A 20,763-nucleotide genomic window follows, 5' to 3' on the forward strand; every position below is an offset into this window, starting at 1 on the left:
CAGGAAGATATTCCCACACCCCATGCTCTTGGCCCTGTCAACATGGGCTCTGCTTGACCTCTCCCAGGGCAAAGCTGAGCAGTTTTGCCCATAAGTAAAGGTATCTGCTCATCCCATCCCATCCCATCCCATCCCATCCCCTTCCTGGAGACCTGAAGGTTACCACTGCTTCAATCACTGAAGGAAAAGCTCATCCCTCCCTCCCTCCCTCCCTCCCTCCCTCCCTCCCTCCCTCCCTCCCTCCCTCCCTCCCTCCCTCCCTCATCCATCCATCCCTCCCTCCATCTTCCATCCATCCATCCATCCATCCATCCATCCATCCATCCATCCCTCCCTCCTTCCCTCCCTCCCTCCCTCCCTCCCTCCCTCCCTCCCTCCCTCCCTCCCTCCCTCCCTCCCTCCCTCCCTCATCCATCCATCCCTCCCTCCATCTTCCATCCATCCCTCCATCCATCCATCCATCCATCCCTCCATCCATCCATCCATCCATCCTTCCATCCATCCATCCATCCATCCATCCATCCATCCATCCATCCATCCTTCCATCCATCCATCCATCCATCCATCCATCCATCCATCCATCCATCATTCATCCCCCATCCCTCCATCCATTCATCCCTCCATCCATCCATCCATCCCTCCATCCATCCATCCATCCCTCCATCCATCCCTCCATCCATCCATCCATCCATCCATCCATCCATCCATCCATCCATCCATCCATCCATCCATCCATCCATCCATCCATCCATCCATCTCTCAGCACACCCCTCTGTCCCTGCTGTGGCCTCACTCCCCAGCAGTGGGGTGGGATTGGGTTGGCTCTGCCCCTCTCGTGTTTGGCCTTTTCTGGGAGCGTCCCCGGGCTCTGCCTCCCGCAGTTCCCCGCCGGGCGGGGCAGTGGCTCAGCCCCAGCTGGGCTGGCAGCGGCTCCACCTGGGGCGGTGCTGCTGCTGCTCTCGAGCCTGGGGCAGGCTCCAGGGGCAGAGGGTGCTGGGTGTGGGATCTGCTCCGTGTTCCAGGCAGCCACCGCTGCAAACACCATAAACACTCCCTGAGACATCTCCTCCTGCTCCCTCTCTCCTGGCTCCTCTTCTGCTTTGGCACGTCCTGCGGGAAATCGTTTGTGTGACTTCTGGCTTACCCTTGGCAAAAAAAAAAGAAAAATATTTGGGATAGGCACAGCCGGTTTCTCATTGCACAGCCAAGAATGACAGAAGCCATTTAGGAGATGTACCGCTGCCTGGGAAATCCAGGGTCCCACTGAAATCCTGCCAGTGACCCTGCTCCAATGATCCTTTCCAGGGAATTTCTTCCTCCTGGTTGCATCTCCTCCCCTGGAGGGAAACAGGAATCAATTTTCAACTCAAAGTCTCCCAGATAATCTCCAGTTTTTCCTTTTACATTTTTTGAGCACTTTTTTCAGCCCTGGGAGATCAGTGGGACTGATTTTCCTGTTCTGCTGGGAGACATCCTCATTGATTGAAGCAGGAGTTACCTGCACTGGAAGAGAAGGAGGCTTCCTGGAGAAAGAGTAAAAAACATTGTGAAGAAGGCACTGAGATGCACAAAGCAAATCTCTGCTGCCCTTCACTGGACAGCAAAGGCTGGGGCCTCTACCACACTGAAACTTGGCCTGAGGACCCAAAAGCAGGGGCAGGGACTGCCTGAGCTCAGCTCTCTCAGTAAGATCCTTGCCTTGTGAGGCTCTTTGTGGAGACAGGTGCCAGGGAAAGGCAGGAGCAACTCTCCTTCCCTGGAAAAGTATTTGGGCTTTGTCATGCCAGGAACATCCAATAGATTTATGACCTTTGAAAATTTCCACCGGCTTTTTTTCCCATGGCATTCCCTCGGGAGGCCAAACACACCTTGGACATGAGGGGATTCTTCCCTGCTGCCCAGCCTGGGGGTTTTGGCTGCTTTGCTCCTTTGCAGAAATGCAGCCAATGCAGGGCCCCTGCAGGCTCTGGACCCACACAGTGCTGAGCTCTGGGACTGCTGCAGGAACTGTACTCAGTTCTGGCCACCTCTGTCTTGGTTTCAAAAGACAGGTGCCTGCTAAGGAAGGCTGGAGCCTCCCCTGAAATGGAAAATGTAAACCCCCCCTCCTCCATATTGCTATAAATTCGAAATTTGGGGGCTCTCAGGCAAAAAAAAAATATGGGAGCAGGAATAACAGTTCTTTATTAGGGAAGAAAATAAAAAGATAAAAGGAACAATGCAGTAAACTAAAACAACACTGCCAGAGCCAGAACACAGCCTGACACCCTGTGGGTCAGGGTGCTGCAGCAGGGCCATTGGAATTGTGGCTGCAGCCCTCCTGCAGTGCCAGGGATGGTTCTGCTGGAGCAGGGATCCTGGAGAAAGGTGCAGTCTGCCTCTGAAGATCCAGGGGCAGAGGCAGCTGCTGTTCCTCTGGGAATGCAGTGGAGAAGCCGTGCTGGTGTTCCAGAATCTTCAGATTATATCTGGGTAGGAATGCTTGGCTCCTCCCTCTGGGCTCACATCTCCCAATGGGATGCTGTGGCTCTTATCAGCCATGCAGGGACATTCAATGGCCTGTTATCAGCAGATGTCTCCTGGTTGTGGAGATAAGGAAAACTGCCCACTAAACACAAGACAACTGCCATACAGATGGCAAATAGAATACAATTTGCTTGACAATCCAGGACAACATCCCACCTTTGGCATACCCAAGGTCTCATGCAGGAGCTGAAATATTGGCCAAAGACCAGATTTGCTTCCTAAAAATGCCTGTCAGCAGTTCCACCTTCCCAATGTCATTCCCTGGTATCCTGCAAGGATTCCTGCAGTGCTCCTTTTTGTGCTGAAACATTTTCTTGGTCTCCATCAGCTGGGATGACGAGGCTGGGAGCACCAGGGATCTCATTTCTGCACCAAGGATCTCATCTCATTTCTGCCACCACATCCAGGAGTGGGTAAGAGGGAGGTAATTACATCAAAACCTCTCATCAAAGCCCTTTCTGCATGAGAGGATCAAGCTGCAGAGGGTTGGGATGGGAGTCTGAGGAGCATTCCTGGGGCTTGGGAGTAGATGCCACATCCTGACAAAACTGCTCTCAATTTTCTTTATCTGGGAAATGTTGCTCTGGATGTTGCTGCTGCCCCCACCCTGATGGAGACTCAGGCTCAGTTTTCTGCATTCCAGCAGTGCAGAGGAGAGATTTCCTGGTGCTGGGTGAAAGGGACATGGCCCTGTGGTTGGGATGCTTCCTGGGGATCCCTCAAAAGGCTCTCCTGAGACAAGACAAGCTTAGGAAACACCAAAAAAAGGGCTCAAGGATGATCTTGGAATCTGTAACAACTTCTGTGCAAGATGCAGTCTGCAAGGCTGGGAAGTGTGGGAGAGGCACAGTTGGGGTTGTAGAGGAGCCCAGTCCTGCCGGTTCCAGGGCAGGCAAGCAGGCACTGAGTCCCTGTGGGGCTGCTGCCCTCTCCTGAGGCAGCCCCAGCTCCCAGAGGAGCTGCCCTGAGGCTGGGGGCTCTGGGTGCCAGTGCCAGACTCTGGTGCACAGGGCAGGGCCTCCTGCCATGGGTTGCCCGTGGGGCTGTGGCACTGCCACCATGTCTGGCCATGGGGCCACAGCACAGCCTGAGCTCGGGGTGATCCCTCTCAGCAGCTGGGAAACACAGACAGAGGGACTTTGCTGACAGAGGGACTTTGCTGAGCCACTTTGTCCCAGCAGGAGCTCTGTGTGTCCCTGCAGGGGCTGCTGGTGCTCTGGGGTCCTCGGGGCTGTTCAGGTTTCTGCCCTGGGCTCGGTGCTTCCTGCAGCTGCCCTGCACAGTTCAGGCTGGAACCTGGGTGGGTCAAGGAATTCTCTTCCCATGGGAAGTGGTGTGGCCTGGGAAAGTCAGGAAGTTCTGGTGCCTGGGACCCGTGGGATAGAATCCCATGGACCTGAAAATGAAGAGTGGGGTTTGCCCTGAAGCATCCCAAGCAGAGAAAAAGTATTCAGACTTTGTGCAGTGGGATGGGAAGGGGCTGTGCCAGGGGCTGCCTGGCTGGTGGGATGAGGCTTTGCTGATGGGGCCCCTTGTATTATTTGGGATCCTGGGGCTATAGGACTTATATGGTTTCCAAGGATTTAGTGTCTGGTCTCTTTGGGACAAGGAGTGCTCTGTGGATGCTCTGCACCCTGTAGCATCCATTTTCTCCCCTGGATCCTGCTGCAAGTTCCATTACACAGGAGCTAAATCAGTGCCTCTGTGACTGTCAGAGCCAGGCTCTGAAGGGACAGCACAGCACAGCTGAATCCCCCTTGCACCCTCCCTGTGCTCTTTGTGTGTGTCCACAGACTTCCCTGTCCAAAACTGGGCTTTTGTCACGTGGCCACACAGAGGATGCAGACCCCAAAAAGACCCAGTGGTTTTTGGGATTCATTTCACCTGCTGCACGTGGACAGAGATCCAAGCACGTGGTCACGTGTTGGCTCCAAAGGTGAGCAAGAATTCATTTCCCAGCTGGAGATGTGTTCTGAGCTGCATTGTCACGTCCTGCCCTTCTCCAGTGTCCAGGGAGCTCGTCAGGAATGGGCAGTAGGACTCACCTGCATTCCTTGTAGACACTCCAGGCTGGGTAGAAGGCAACTCCCAGCCTGTCCTTGATCTGACCTTTCTTAGATAAAACTTCAGGTGGGATGCATGCCTGAAGAAGCTGCACACATTTCATCCCCAGCTGGTGATGTTCGTGATGTCAATTTTAATCCTCCAAGGACTGCTGGATGTGCTGCTCCCTAATGGGCTTTCATGAAACAATTATTATGTATCACATTCAAGGCCAGTTACAAACACTCTTGCTGTGCCAGGGCCCAGGAGCAGTCTGACTGATCACTGCTGAAATGCAATTAGGCTTTGAAGGGCTGTTGGGTCCACCCAAAGCTGGTTTAGACTTTTGAGTTTGGATGCTTTGCCTTTGTGCTTAATCCTTTAGTGCTCCCCCACCCTTCAGCAGCCTGAGCAGAGCAGCAGAGGGTGCTCCTGGAAAGCAGCTCTGAGCCACGTGCAGGGAGTGGCACCTGTCCCTTGTCCCTTGCATGGGCTCACAGAGTGTGCCCAGCCTGTCTGATGGGCTGCAAATCCTCTGTTCATGAGATCCTGGCAGTGGTAGAGGATTATTCCTCAGCCTTGCCTTGAGTAAATACCAAACACAGCTCAGAGCTGAGCTCATTCCCCTTTGCCAGGTGTGTGCTTTGAAGAGTCTCCTGAAGCAGATCAAGAGGTGCTGTCCCTTATCCTCTGTCTGAGGCTGCTCCAGTGCTTGCATACCCCAGTGCTCCCCAGCCCTGGGAGTACAAAGTCCTCTGTTCATCCTGCACTTCAGCTCTCCCTGCATACGCTGGGCTCTGGTTCCTGCAGGATCTGATGGAAAGACCAAATCATTTGATGTTGTCACTAGCAATTCCATGGAGCAGGCTGAGAGTCCCCAAAGGGTGCAGATGCAGCTTCCAGTTTGGTCCTGATTAGCAGGAAAAGTCTGGGCTCAACAAAAGCCTTCATATCCACCAGCACAGGCTCATCCTCCAAAACAGGAACTTGGAGATGCTTTTAAAGGGAAAAGGGAGAGTTAAAGTTTGCAGGCAATGTGGGCTGCATTCATCATCCTGAAGCTCAGTCCAGCACATCCCAGCAGTGAGGAACTCCCTGAGGAACAGGAGAAGGCAGCTGGCCTGGGTAAGCAGCAGGAGGAGGATGCACCAGCAGGTGTTTTTCAAACAGCTGAAGACAAAAATAGGAAAGGCTTCACAACCTCTTCCAAGTTCAACATAAACTACACTAAACCTGCCAAAAGCAGTTGGAGGAACAACCAGCTGGAGTCAGAAGAATGAGCCAAAAAGTCAGAGCATCTCCCAGTAGAGGGGAAGGACCTGCCAGTAGACTGGGGGATCAGTGAGGATCAGAAGGAGGAGCACTCAGAAGGAGAGGAGCAGAGAGGAGCAGGTATTTACCTTTTCCAGTTTGTGATGCTTGTGAAAAATGTGGAGGACTCCTACAAGCTGCTATACCTGATACATCAATGGCATTCCTGAGGATGGAGGAGTGTCTGTGGAATTTTGGGGAGCTAGAGACCAGTAAGGAAAGGGAGGTAAATGACAGATAAACATCAGTGAAATGCTGTGATACACATGGGGTGAAATAATCTTTTCTTTTGTGAGATGGGTGTGGAGGTGACTCCATGGACCATCCATGGCCAGCCCATCCCAGCGACAGCTCAACAAAAGCTCACCCTGATATTCCAACGGAATACCAGGTATGGATAGGGATGGAGCAGAGATCAGATCTGTGACGTCCCAACACAGGACTGGGCTCACTCACCCTCTGCCCTGTGCTGGGCCCTGTGCCCTGTTCTGGGCTCCTCAGCTCAGGAAGGAAATCATTCCCTGGGGAAGGGTCCAGAGGAGGTCACTGAGTGCCAGGAGCTGCTGGGTCTGTGTGAGGAACTTCCCTGAGCTGGGCCTGCCCAGCCGGGCCCAGGGAGAAACTGGGGAGGATCCCCTCACCCTCACCACACCCTTTAAATGTCAGAATCACAGAGCTTCAACCAGGCTCAGGTGGGGCAGGTCTAGAAAAAGCTGAGGGGTTTTCCCTGCCACGGCCTTTGGAGCATTTCAGCAATGACACAAATGACACTAATGGTAATGAACTTTTCCATGGACTGAAGCCATGGCTGTGAAAGCTCTTGGGAGAGAAATGCATTGAGGATGAAATCATGGAATCATAGAAGATCTTGGGCTGGGAGGGACCCACAGGGACCATCCAGTCCAACCCCTGCCCTGCACAGACACCCCAACAATCCCACCCTGGGCACCCCTGGGAACATTGTCCAAACACTCCTGGAGTTCTGGCAGCCACAGGGCTGTGCCCATTCCCTGGGGAGCCTGGGCAGTGCCAGGCTGGAGGAGATGGGATTTACAGTTTCCTTACTTCTGTTGGATAAGGCAGATCAGTCCAAGCTGATTCCTGCTGCAGGGTAACAGGGTTTTTTCAGACCTTTCAGGCCTTTCTTCTTTCCTAACACTGGCAAAACAACCAAAATAAAACCATCCAAACCAGAAAGCTGGAAGAAATTTCAGCAATTTTTATTGATTTCAGCTTTTCCAATGAAGCAAATACATACAGTACAGCCAAAACAAAACTCTGAGACATTTTTCTCACATACCTATATCTTACAGAATACACTGTAGAGCTATGGACTGGTAAGGCTGAGTTGGTCTCACACTGGTGTGTGTTCAGAAAGGAATGAAACTGCCTTTGACTTGTCCATGAGGCTTCTGAAATGCTGGGGTGGGATTGTACAACACACAAAATAAACAAAGCATTTATAAGGAAACAGACCAAGAAAGCTCTGCTGTGCCCAGGACAGTGAGGGTGGTGTTTATTTACATGGCTGGGTGCCCAGCTGCTCCTGCTGCTGCTGCTGGCCACACTCCTTCTTCCTCCTCAGGAATTCTCCATCCCTGTGCCACAGACCTGCCCTGTCCCTGTCCCTGTCCCTGTCCCTGTCCCTGTCCTGGAGGTGTGCCCTACCCTGGCTCTTCAAGGAGCAAGGAACAGGAAACCAGCTCATCAGAGAGGATGTCACAGTTAAAATCATGCCTTAAAAAAAACACCTCCCCAGAATGAAAACAATTATACTGGAGGTGAAAACAGCATTAATTTATATTGGAGAGAATCTCACTGAGCTCCCAGAATAGCTGGTTATGAACAAGAGCAGTTATTCCAATGTCTGAATTTCCCTTCACTTCTCAGGGTTGGGCATCAAAGTCACTTCACTGACTTGGGTGGAGGCTGGTGTCCAGATTTTAAAGGGAGACTGGGAGGAAAATAGAGGGTATAGAGAATTCCCCAGGGAAGACCCAGCTGCAGAACAGTCCTGGAATGGCAGAATGGTTGTGATTTCTGCAGCCCACAGCTCTCCTGAGTGGGCTCTGCCCTGAGGTTTGCAAGCAGTGACAACATCCCAGCTGGGTGAGGTTGCTCAGGGCTGTGCCCAGTCACGTTTGGAAGAGCTTTCAGCATAGAGACAGATTTTAGTTTTATCATTTGTTAGCTTTAAAAAAAAACTGTAATAAAAACAACTGTAACAATGTTTTTTTAAATAAAATTTATGTGAATGATGAATCTGCCTCCTGGAGTCCAATACTCACTAATGAAATCTCCAGCACCTGTAAATTTAATTGTGAGTTGATGATCATAATGCTATGGCTCTTTGTGCCTTGTACAGTGACTCAGTAACTGCATTCAGGGAGAAGGCAGCTGCACTGTTTTAAAATAAAGCCTAAATCACAGCCAATTAGAGTGAATTTCCTCAATATTCCATCATTCCATTCTGTAGTTCTGTTTCCCCAATTAGTTTTCCAGAGGAAAACATTTGCTCCCAGGACTTGTGTTGGACATGTCATTACAGATCAAACCTGAATGCAAAATTGCACAGAACACTTCACACCCAAACTGAACCAACCCTGTGGATGCTGCAGCCCTTAGGGACATCCACAGATGGGTCCTGCCCAAAGCATTTCCAGTATTTTGCATCTGGGAATCCACATGCAGCAAGGGAACTGCTGGAAGGGTTTTGCCCACGGACTGGGGCTCTTTGCTCTGTTTAAACCCTCCTGGAACACTTCTGTCCAACTGGATTCTCCTGGTTCTGCCTTTCCATTTCAAAGGGGCTTTTTTCCCTTTATCATTGGGCTGCAGCTCAGCACAGAAAGCTCCTAACTGAGAAGAGTGGCTGCTCAGTAAAGTGCACAAGATGAAGCCACCCTTTGTAGCCAAGGAGGAAAACCAGCTGAAAATGACCTCTCCCTGTGGGCAGGAGCTCTCTGTGCTCCAAAGGGGGACCAGCAAGGGCCACCTGAACTGCAGCAGAGCAAACCTGAACTTCATAGGGGGTTCTTTAGTGGGCACAGATCACCCTATGGATGTGAATTGAATATCCTGAGTCCCACCAATTAATGAGCCTGACACTTAAAATGAGACTGCTTTTCTATTTCCAGGCTCATAATCCATCCTTCCCAAACACCTCCTGTGCCTCTGATGTTTGAAAAACAGGGCCCTGTGCCCCTGCACCCTTTGAGGAATAATAACCAGCACAGGCAGCAAAGCCTCAGCTGCTCCTTCCCTGTGAGTCTGAGCTGTGTCCCCTCCATGGGAAGGATATTTTTCTTCTGGAGAGAGGAAGGTTGTGAGAATTGAGTTGCTCTGAAATGAGCTCAGCAGTCCCTCATCACAGCCTCAGCATCACAGGCAGATGAATGCAATTCAAGATCCTGAGAAATAAAACATTTCCAAACCTGACATCACACAAGTGCTCACATTCCTTTGCACATCAGTACCAGTTCTTTACATTGATCAATAAAAACAAAATATGATTAAAGAGGACACATCCCTCCCTTCTTTCATTCCTGTGGAAGTCAATGATTCCAGGGGAAAACACTTGGCCTGTCCTGCTCAGCTTCTCAAATGCCACCTTTGTCCAGGTACAGTCAGGAACTGGAATTGCTTTGGTGCTCAGAATGGATCAGGACCTGGGAATGTTCAAGCTTTGCAGCTGTGTCCCAACTGTCCTCTCACAAACAGCTTCAGGGAAAAGTGATGGAGGCCTGGGAGAGAATCTGCAGGTGTCAATTTGCTTCTTGAGATAAAGAGTTCATGTGACAGGAAAGAAAATGTTAACAATTATCAGAGAAAAATCCTAAGCAGAGAAGAAGCCCTTGTTCATAACTGTGAGGAATAACCAGCCTTGGAAAGAAGAGCATCCTTGTGTGTATCTGTTAATAATGGACAGATGCAAAGGGGAACTTGGCCTAAAATTGACTTTTTATGTGTTTGTGGATAAAAACACGTTGTGACAAATTTTTAGCACGGCAGTATTTGGTGCATGGATAGGGTGAAGTTGGAATAAGATTCTGCAAGGGGTTAAACTGCACACTCACCCTGACTTTGGGTGGAAAACAGGGGACTAAGCTGGAGGAAGATCCTGCTCCCCACGTGTGCTCTGTGTGCTGCCTGCACACACCTCTACATCACACCCAGAGTTACACAGACACACTCTTGGCAAAAAAATAATTATTGACATCGAGAAAGTATATAAAAGTCCCTTCTCCCCCCTAAAAAGAAGAAAATGCTTAAAAATATCAGTGTCATCCACATGAAATCCACATGTTTGGTTTGCTTTACAGTTGAGTTGAATTCAGAAACTCTCTACATCTTTAACACCCTCAGGAATCATGGAAGTGTTGCTCTTCCTGGACATGAACCAACTCCAAATTCTGAAATGGAAAAAAAAAAAAAACAAAGAAAAACCAAAACCCCAGATAATTAAAGCATTCAAGAGATCTTTTCATGACAGCAAACCCCAACTTTTAATCTTTTCTCTGAGCCTGGCTGCAGTTTCTCAGCTGCACATAGCTTTTCACCCTGGACCTCCACCCTCCTCAAGAGTCCCAGTGCAAACATCCCAACAGTGCAGAAAGTGAAATCCATTCCTGGGCAGAGGGAAGGAAGGGGCTTTGGCACTGTTTTCTCCTGGTTTGATCACAAGGACCATGCTGGGGAAGGGAGCAAGTAGTTCCCTGTGCATAATCTCAGACACTATCCAAGAGACCTCTGTATTTTCAAAGTGCTTAAAGCTTTTCCCTTCAGTGGGAATCATGAGTGAAAAGTGCCTGATGGTTAAATCAGAAATGAGGTTAAATGCTCATTTCTCACTGAATATAAACCCATAACGATGCCCTGGAAATTCTGCCCATGGTTTCTCTTCCCTGGATTTTCTGTTGGGATTTTCAGTTGACAGAATGTGGTTCTCAACTCTGCCCTAAGGTTGACAGGCAGATTAAGGGCTCAAACAATTGCTAAGGCTAATGAAGCCATGGATGTGCTGGAATTCACTGCACATTACTGGCACTGTCTGGATAACACTGCTCCAAGTTCAGGAATGAGGGCAATGCCAGGGAGAATTCCAGAAGAGCCTCACCTGTGAGGGTTTGGAAAAATGCACTGAATCAGTGATTGCTTGGCAAAGGAAGGGAGAGGCACAGTCGGGCCCAGCAGCTTTGTCTGTCCTGTGACATCTGTGCTGAGCATCTCCAAAATGCACAGCTGGGCAGTGGGGGCAACATCTGCCCTGGGCCCAGGGACAGGACAGCCTCTGACCTCTCATAGAAACAGAATGGGCTGGGAAATTTTGGGATGAAAATCTCACAAACATACTTTTGGGCTGATCAAAAGTAGCAACAATCTCAAAGGATTCCTGTGTCCCAAATCCACCACAAGGACCATGTTCTCACCTGCAGCCTGAATGTGCATGGAGAGGCTCTAAAATCTGGAGGAGAGGGTCCTGAAGGTCGTTCCAGCTAAAGATCCCATCATGTTCTTATCAAACCCTTGCTAAAAAAGCAGAAACATGAAGTGCAGTGAGTACATATCAGCTTCTACAGAGCAGTAATTGAGCAAAGTGTGCTTCATCCTCAGCCAACCTCCTCTGTCAGCCCTCTGGGGAGCTTTGTCACCCTTACTGATGAACTCCACAGAATGACAGAACCATGGGATGGTTTGGGTTAAAGGGACCTCAAAGCTCATCTCATCCCACCCCGTGCCATGGGCAGGGACACCTTCCCCTAGACCAGATGGCTTTTCCTTGCATTGCCTTCCATCAACCCAGAGCTGGACCCCTCCAGGTTTTTGGAGGAAACTTTTATTGAATCATTCACTGAGTATTGTTTCATTTAGTTCCTCACTCTGAAAAAAGGGCAGAAGTCTTCCCCTGGTGCATGGGCCCCTGCAGACTCCCATCCTCCTCTCCTGACAGGAACCTCTGCAATAAACCTGTGTGTGAACACCAGAGTGACTCAGTCACACCAAAATGAGCTGGCACGGGCTGCGAGCAGAGCCTGGCACAAAACTCCCCCAGCTCCTGTGCAGAAAGCCCTCACTGTCAATGTGGGAACAGACTTTGGATGATCTGCTTTTGCCTCCAGGTGCTCCCCTTTGTAGGGATCCCTCCTTCTCTTTAATTTGGCCCTGTAGTCTCTGCAGGTGCTGCTGCTTTTGAGTTGGAAAAACCCAGCTTGTTTAAAGAAAGCCACTGGGAGCAGGAGCTGGGAATTGGGAGCAGCTGGAACTGGGGGCTGGAGCTGGGGTTGGCTCAGTGCCTGTTTGGCTCTGCACCTTCCCAGCTTCTGTTGCAGGGAGTAAAACAAATCCCAAATACTCCTCTCCTCTTGGTTTGAAAGTTTACTCTGACTGCAGGGGGATGGAACCACAGGGCAGGGCTATGGACACAGAGGAAAATGAGGGGAAAGAGAGGAGGGACCTTGCCAGGCACCTGCTGGGACCCGATGGACTGCAGTGAAGGGAATCCCCTAAATGAGGCTGGAACACCCAGAGTTTCCAGCCCAGAGTGAGGAGGCTGTGCTGGGCAGCATGCCAGCACCACCCCCAGGGAGGAAGGTGTCTGACACAGGCATGACACCCTCTGCTTTGTCCCCAGAGCGAGTCCCAGCAGTGTCCCCCTGCCACCTGCTCAGATGCAGGTGGGTGACCAAGTGCCCCAGGCTCCTCCTGGGCCCTGCCCTTCTCACTGCAGGATCAGGGCTTCACCAGCTCCCCATTCAGCAGGTGAACAACCCAGGGCTGCTCCTGACTCCCAGAAGCAGGAGTGCTGTCCTTACCTGCTTGAGCACACTCTGGAGCTCCCTGTTGGACCAAAGGTCTGTCAGGAGAAGTCGAGCAGCTTCAGCTGCTTTTGGACAGGAGCTGGGGAGGTGAAAGCAACAGGAGGATTATGGCAGGCACAGAGCAGCACCCCACAGACTCTGCTGACCACTGGGACAAACCCAGCTCCAGCTGGGAGCCCGGCTAGCCATGAACAAGTCTGTCACTAACACTCTCCTGCTCTCTCAGCAATGTTGTGTGACAACAACTGTCACCAGAGCAGGGCAAATGAGAGAGAAGGATCTGAGTGAGAAAATGAGCATAAAACTGAGCTGAGTCTGAAATTTGAGAGAGGGAAAGAGAAGGGAAATAGTGCCAGCCCTTTGCTGGAGTCTGCAGGGACTCCCAGCGTGGGTGGATCTCCTGGGAGGGGGCAGAGGAGCGGGCTTGGAGCTGTCTGGAGAGAACAAGGGATGGGAGCCTTTGCAATAACAACATTTGCAAGCAGCCCAGAGCCCTTACTCAGCACAAGGGAACAGATACCTGCTCACGTAACAGCTCGAAACCGTGAGTCATTGCAGGACTTCTTATAATTTTGGAACATTTCATACCCAGATATCCCCTCCCTGCTGGCTCCCATGGCTGCTCCTGATCTCCTGGGCCTCCTTCTGCCTGTGGGAGACTCCTGCTCTGGGTTCAGGGCAGCAGCCTCAGCCTGTCCCACCCAGGATGATGGAGAGGAACAGGACCAAGCTCAGGGCCCTCCCTGTCTGATACAGCTCCACAAAACCCTGTGCCCTCAGAAACAGTCCTCAAAACATTCCTCAAAACAGTCCCCAAAGGCCTACAAGAAATGGGACCAATAGATCATGAGGAACCTGGGACATCAACTCCACTTGGAGTGTGGGAAGACAGGGATGGAACCACAGCCAGTAAATTTTGAAGCATTTCTCTGACATACACAGCAGCTGTTACCAAAGAAATGATCGAGTTTAACTTGGTCATAAACTTCAAAGGTGTTGTGCAGCTCCTAGTGTTGTGTGGAGGGCTGGAGGACAGCCAGAAATTCCTGAGCAATGCTTTGGGACAGAAAAAACAGGTTTTATTGCCAAATCTCTTCTGTAGTTATAAGCACACTATGCTCTGTCACCAGAATAACAATGTTTTAAAACATTTTTTGCCTGAAATGTTGTCTGTGGCTGAAAAGCCCTTAAATCCCTACAAACCCAAGGGTCCCTGTAATCAGAAAGGCAGAGCATGAACTGAACTCTCTCTTTCAAGGATTTGTAGTTTCAAGTTGTTTCTCTCTTCCTAAGCCAGAGTAATTCTCTCTTATTTTTGAAAAAAAAAAACTTCGTGTGCTTTCTGCCACTCTGTCTCCAGAGAACATCTCAGAAGTTTTGTATTTTCAAGCCAAAATTACCAGCATCAGTATCTGAGTCAATTATGAATTCAGGCAGAAGAAGTTCTCGACTCTTCATTTGAAGAAGTGGCACTGACTGTTTCTTACAGCATTGACTGCTACAATTTAGGTATAAAAAGCTCAATATGGGCTGGTGGAGCTGTGATGCCAACTTCAGGAGGTAAAGCAGCATATCCCAAACAAAGCAGTGTGAATATAGTAGTGAGTAAAACACAGCAGAATATCAAGGACAGCTGATTTGGTGGGGAAATTCCTTAATAACAAATTGCCTGAAAATCAAACTTGATTTTAAATAAGTACCATCTGTCTTTTACAAATAGAATTATTCATGAAAAATTGTGGAAAGGCAATGAGGGAGATGTCCCCTGGTGGCAGTGGCAGGAGTCATCCAAAAAGCTACAGCCAGCAAAACATAAACAAGACACAATCAGAAGGAGATGGTGGGGAATGGGGAGAAACAGAATGGGGGCAAAAAAGATAAGAATCTTGTTCACAGATATCAAATAAAGGGGAGAAATAATCCTTCATCAAAGGACAAATGTACAAAGAACTTAAGGTGTGTCACTGAGAATGGCAAGGAATTCCCAGAACAAGCAAGAGATTATGAAATTGATATCAAGCAGCAATCTTTGGCAGAAATGGGAAATTTGGAAATGTGTGGATAAGAAGAACTCTCTGGCTCAGGGAATAATCAAGGGAAGACCTGAGTTTCTTGAAAGATTAATTTTGGTGAAATGCTGTGGTGCAATTGAACTGCAAAATAAAACTGCAATAGCAAAAGTGTGAAAAGTGAAGGAACAAAGAGAAACATAAATAAATCCATGGTGAAGGGATAAACTGCAAATGTGATGCTCTAAAGCACAAGGAGAGATTTTTGGGAAAAGCTTTGAGTGCAGCCAGTAGAATTAATGAGGAGAATTTTAATTTAATCAGTGAAATAATGTTGCTTGAAAATGAGCAGAGAAATGTTTTTCAGACAGCTGGAGAAGAAAAACAAAAAGGAAACCAAACACCCCAATAAATCAGGTCCAGTGGCTTGGTTCTCAGAAACACCACCAGAAACTGAGGGAAATATTCAATATTTTGGCAACTTCAATTAAAAATAATGAAGAGTGAAGGAACCCCATTTGACCATGAGCTCCATGTCATAGAGGAGAGCATCTGCAGGAAACACAGACAATTACTTAATTGGGATGCTCCAGGAAGAAGAAGAAACCACATCCATCAGATAAAGTGCTGAACCCTTTCTGCCTTTCTGTCAGAAGCCAGCTATGAGAAACATGAGGAGAAAAAAACATGGGAAGGGAGGAGGACATGGGAAAGGGCAAGATGCATAACTCACTGGTCTGGAACCTGGAGTCTCTTTCTAAGCTATGCCTCTGAAGCTGTTTGAGCAGGTGGAGCTCCTGGTTTGCAGCTGGTAGTGCAGTGAGAGCCCAGCTCAGAAACAGGGCAGGATCTGTGGGTGGCAGAGGAGACACAGGGAGGGAACAGCCAGACACCAGCCCCAGCCTGGGGGTCAGGGAATGTCCACAGGGACCTGAGGCAGACTAACAGAGAAAACTGCCAAGTCCTGACAGGGTGCAGGGTGTCCCTGGGTCCTCCCTGGCTACTGGGGCACCCCTGAGCCCCCTGTCCTCCCCATCTCAGCTGCCTGCAGTGCTGGGAAGGAGGAGGGTGATGATGTGGGACTCACCACATTCAGAACCACACTGAGAGCAGGAGATTTATTGAGGGGGAGGCTCTTTCTGATGTAGGACTGCACAAATCCCACCCTATTTTTTCTTGTTTATCCTCACAGGCAACATGTGATACCAGGAAAATTTCACTTTGGGACCCAGCAAGAGTCGAAAGTCTCTCCAACTGCTCTGCTGGAACAGCCTGAAATAATACAGCTTGGACAAGTAAGATTAGTCCTGGGTGGAAATTGTTCTCCTTTGCTTTCTCCCTAAGAAGTGAACAGCTTAAAAAATCTCTGGGGACAAAAATGAATAATGGAGGCAAAGGAACAAATCAAGTTTTGGACATTGTAAGAACTGGGAAGTTTCTCGGGAGGACTTTGTGATCCAGGCAGGACTGGAGACACCTCCAGAGTTTGGACAACTCCTCACAGTCCAGTGACTCACCTCCAAGAAAGCTCATCCCCAGCAGCCAAGGCAATTAAAGTGTTCCCAGCCTGGGTTGTGCAAAGCTGTGCTGGAGCAGCAAATTACTGAGCACTGGTCTGAGGAGCCACAGCAGGACTTCAGCACGAGTAAATACCATTCAAAACAAGGAGGGCTTAGGAGAGGGCTGGGTTTCATGGTAATTGGGCTCATTGGAGAGTGGAAGCAAGTAAAAGCAGCAAATAGAGCAAGCAATGCTCCTTGGCCCAGCCCCAACCTAAACAAGGAGGCCCCGTGTAATGACAGAGAGTGTCTCTGCCATGGAACAAGAGGTGGATTGGAATAACTTTATCAAAGGATGATGAAGGCATGCAAATGGATTTTCACAACAGAAAACAATGGGTTACTTGTCTAAGGCATTTTAAAACAAAGACAGATGGCAGGAGAGATGAAAGCCTAGGAAGGAGAGAACATGGTCGAAGATAATGGAAGTTTAACACCAGTTTGGCCAGAAATGAACACAGAACTTGGCAAGGCTTGACAGGCTTGTGCTGCAGGGAATATGGATAACAAACAGGACACAATTCCTACCACCAAACCCCAAACCACGTCCTAAAATAGAAAGAGGTAAAATATGATAATATTGCTCAGCTGGTGTAAAATACAGGAGCAGACCAGGAAGGTGCCTAAAATAATTCCTGTCTGTGTTCCCCCAGAGTTGCATCTTGAGGAAGATGATTCAACTAAAAGATGAACACATTTGTACAAAAAAGTTAATCACAATCCTTGTGAACCTGCAGTGTTGAACCTCAGACCCAACCTTCATGACAAGGTTTGAGGGAAGCCCAGGAGTCAGGAAGTCACTGACATCCCCTGTTCTGAGGGCTGGAATTTTTCATAGATCAGAGAACCCCAGAGTGGTTTGAGTTGGAAGGGACCTTAAAGCCCATCCATTCCCACCCCCTGCCATGGGCAGGGACACCTTCCATTAGCCCAGGTTGCTCCAAGCCCCATCCAACCTGGCCTTGGGCACTTCCAGGGATGGAGCAGCCACAGCTTCCCTGGATAACCTGTGCCAAGGCCTTCCCACTGTCATGGGGAAGAATTTATTCCTAATATCCAGTATAAATGTCTCCTCTTTTAGTTTGAAACCATTCCTGTTTGTTCTGTCACTATCTGCTCGTGTAAAAAGTCACTTCTCCTTTTTTTCATAAGCTCTTTAAGTCCTATTTTTAAAAGACTTTCAGATGTTGGTGCTTCAGTTCTTTTTAGAAATTCCTAAAATTCAGCCAGAAAATTTCCAGAGGTCCTTTTGCAAATCCCACCCTGGATGGCTCCTGCCTGTTTCCAAGAAACCAGTGCTGAGGATTTCTGCCCACCAACACACCTAGTTCCTTTATTAGGAAGGAATAATGCTCCAGTCTGGCTCCAAAGGGTGCTGGGAGGGCTCTGGGGTCAGTCTGGCTCTGTCCCTGCCCCTGCCTCGTGCCCCACACTCACCCATTCCGGCACAGGCTCACTACATTATTTAGCAAGTTGCTGGACAGGTAAGACTTTCCCAAGTGGGGGTTGGACATGATGAGGTTCCTCAGAGTGTAACAAGCTGATGTCATGATCTCCCCATAGCTGCTGGTGTTTCCAGACTGGAACGACAGGAGACGGGACACATCTGGGAGCACCTGGTGAGCTAAAGAGGTGGAGGAATGTTCCAATCAACAATTAAACACAATCTGGCACGAGTGAATGATGCTATTTTTGTTAACACCAAGCAGAATTATCTCTGCAGGGAGACACTGGGAAGTGTTGGACAGCAATGGCATCTTTGTCATGAGTGGATTTTCCCAAGACAAAACGAGGTCTGCAGGCCTTTGGAAGGGCAGTGTTGTTGGCCACAGACACTGAAGTCCAACTCAGTTCCCAAAACACCATCACCCTTGTGGTCCTGCAGGTTTGTTAGTGTCCATAAAGCACAGCTTGTGTCACACAGCAAGGGTCACTGTCCTTGGGGCCAGAGGAAATGACACTGCTCTGCCCAGTTCTGGAGCACGGCTAAGTCTCCTTATGGGGCTTACAAAGCAAGCTGGGCAGATCCCCCAGAGCTGAGAGCTGGGATCCAGCATGGGGAAGGACTTACCCATGGTTTTGTGGAGCACAGGATGCCTGGACATGTTGCTCAGCAGAGAGGCCCCGGAGCGGACGACCTCGGAGCTGTTGGACTGGAGCAGCCGAGCAATGCGGGGCAGCCCCTTCTCCTTCAGCCCAATCAACTGGCTCATGGCATTGGACATCTGAGGGACAACACAGGAGTCCATGACTTACAGTGCCAGGGGGAAACAGCTGGGATGATGGTCAGGCCTGGAGGAACGTGACTGTACCACAAATGAGCACTGTACAATCCTTTCTCCTGCTGCCATAATCCCACTTTGTCAGTTTTACCTCTCTTCCCCACAGTCATGGGATTCTGGAGAAAAGGAGGCTCTGGGAGGACCTTCTGGCTCTCCTCAACTCCCTGACAGGAGGGTGCAGCCAGCAGGGGGTGGGCTCTGCTCCCACAGAACAAGGGACAGGACACAAGGGGAAAGGTTTAGACTGGATACTGGGGAAAATTCTTCACCAAAGCAGTTGCCAAGCAGTGGCACAGCTGTCCAGGGCAGTGGTGGAGTCACCATCCCTCAGAATGTTCAAAAAGTACGTGGATGGGGCACTTGGGGACATGGGTTAGTGGTGAACATGGGTGAATAGCTGAACTTAGTGATATTAGAGGGCTTTTCCAAGCTTAATGATTCCATTATTTTGTGACATTTGAAAAGTCAGCCTCTCATGTGGTGTGATGCAGCTGCTGCTGTTCTCAGCAGCCCCAGTGGAGCAGTTGATCACTCAACTGACATCCCAAATGCTGGAGAAACTTTGCTTTTATGTCCACATTGCCCTTGCCCTTCACAACCTCCTGGCAGCTCCCTGTCCTGGCCCTTCACAGCTCCCTGCCATGATACAAAGGGCTGTGGGGGAGCAGGAACAGATAATGGATGCCTTTAAAAAACAGTCTGAGGACCAAAAATACTCATCCTAGATGTGATCTTGTGCTTGCAAATGTAGAAGGTCTCAGGATGCAGCCAGGGCAGAGGAGCTCAGGCACATCTGAATAAACTGCCCTTACTGACAGAACTTAAACTGAACTCAGCTGCCCCACCAAAAAGGCTGCTGGAGACACATGTCCATCAACAGTGAGATGGGAATGGAGAGAAGGGTCTGGAAAATGTGCCCTGTTCCACATTCACACCAGCCGGACTGGGGTGTGTAAAGCACAGCTGAAGGATATTCAGAGCCATATTCTATGAGCTAAAGGATCACAGCAAGCTCCATAAGCTCATCCCCAGATTCACTTTCCATCAAATGACAGCAAACTCAGCAACTCCAGCTCCAGCTCTGAGCTGGAATGAGACCCTTCAGGGGAGGAGCCACTTCTGCACACCCAGACAAATTTCAGCCATTCCATGCCAGGAGGCTGAATTAAGTTACTCCAGCACTGTCAGAGCTGGGTTTGGTTGTTTGTCCCTTGTGCAATGTTGTTGATTGCTGAAATTTTCTTTTCCCTGGAGCACAGAACTCCAGCCCCAATTCCCTGACCAGCTCTGCCCGTATGTGACAGCCTCTCTCCACCTTCTGGTTCGTGGAACTGCTTAGTTAAATTGCCAAAAGACAAGGTTCCCAATTATTTAGCATGGAAATCGTTGTGACAAAAGGAGATCAGAGCTGGCAGGTTAATGCTATCCCAGCAGGGAAGGCTCAGAGTGAGTCACCCCTGGGTGGGACACTCCCCACACGTGACACGCCTCTCCTACCTATGGAATCATTATCTCTTTATCTCCCCATCCATCTTATTTCAATTGGGATTGATGGAGCTGGGCACAAACAGACAAGTCAAGGGCTGTCCCAGGGGAGGCAGCCTGCGAGGACGTGCCCAGGGCAGTGACGTGGGCCCGCGGAGCCGCGGCTGTGACGTGTCCCTCTCGGTGCCACAGCATCAGCCAGCCCCTGGCACCGCCACGCTGCCGTGCCCACGGGTCAGGACATCTGTCACAGCTATTTTACAGGTAGCTCTGAGGTGTGGACAAGCCACAATCCACAGCACAACCCACCCTGTCATTAGAGCCACCTCCCCTTGGAGCACACGCACGGGCGGTGGCTCAACCCTTCTCCCATCGCTCATCACATCTGGCTAGGGGTGCACATCTGGGCTCACCCTCACTGCTGCCCTGGGGGAGCGTGCCAGTACCAGCAGCTGCTGGCAGTGCGACCAACAGACTGGGGAAACTTGGAAACCCAGTGTTTGGGTCTGGGATAGATCCTTGGGATGCTGCCTGTAGCTCCCCATGAGACCCTGAGTCTGGAGTTAGTATCCCACTGGATCAAACACTATGGAGAGACTGGCTGTGGTGCCCTGAGGTTTAAGGAGGACATTTTCCTTTTTCATGTCTGAGAAGTGATGATGATCAGGGACTTTAGTGGTGTTCCCAGCCTTACTGACTCTCTGATTCCATGGAGGTGCTGACACATGTC

At 49.7% G+C, this 20,763-nt stretch overlaps 1 protein-coding gene across 1 annotated transcript in view; it reads right to left on the reverse strand.

The window, feature by feature from the left end:
- Positions 1–11,337: 11,337 nt before the first annotated feature.
- PKP1 (plakophilin 1) overlaps positions 11,338–20,763 on the reverse strand; it is a gene marked incomplete at both ends in the record, with an annotated part of 44,423 nt that continues 34,997 nt past the window's right edge. Inside the window, 4 exons of the mRNA XM_084220750.1 lie at positions 11,338–11,409; positions 12,693–12,777; positions 17,704–17,890; positions 18,338–18,491. Coding sequence (XP_084076876.1) covers positions 11,338–11,409; positions 12,693–12,777; positions 17,704–17,890; positions 18,338–18,491 — 498 coding nt within the window. The remainder of the gene's footprint in view (positions 11,410–12,692; positions 12,778–17,703; positions 17,891–18,337; positions 18,492–20,763) is intronic.

Source organism: Fringilla coelebs, assembly GCF_963513975.1.
Source record: "Fringilla coelebs genome assembly, chromosome: 23".
Lineage (NCBI taxonomy): Eukaryota > Metazoa > Chordata > Aves > Passeriformes > Fringillidae > Fringilla > Fringilla coelebs.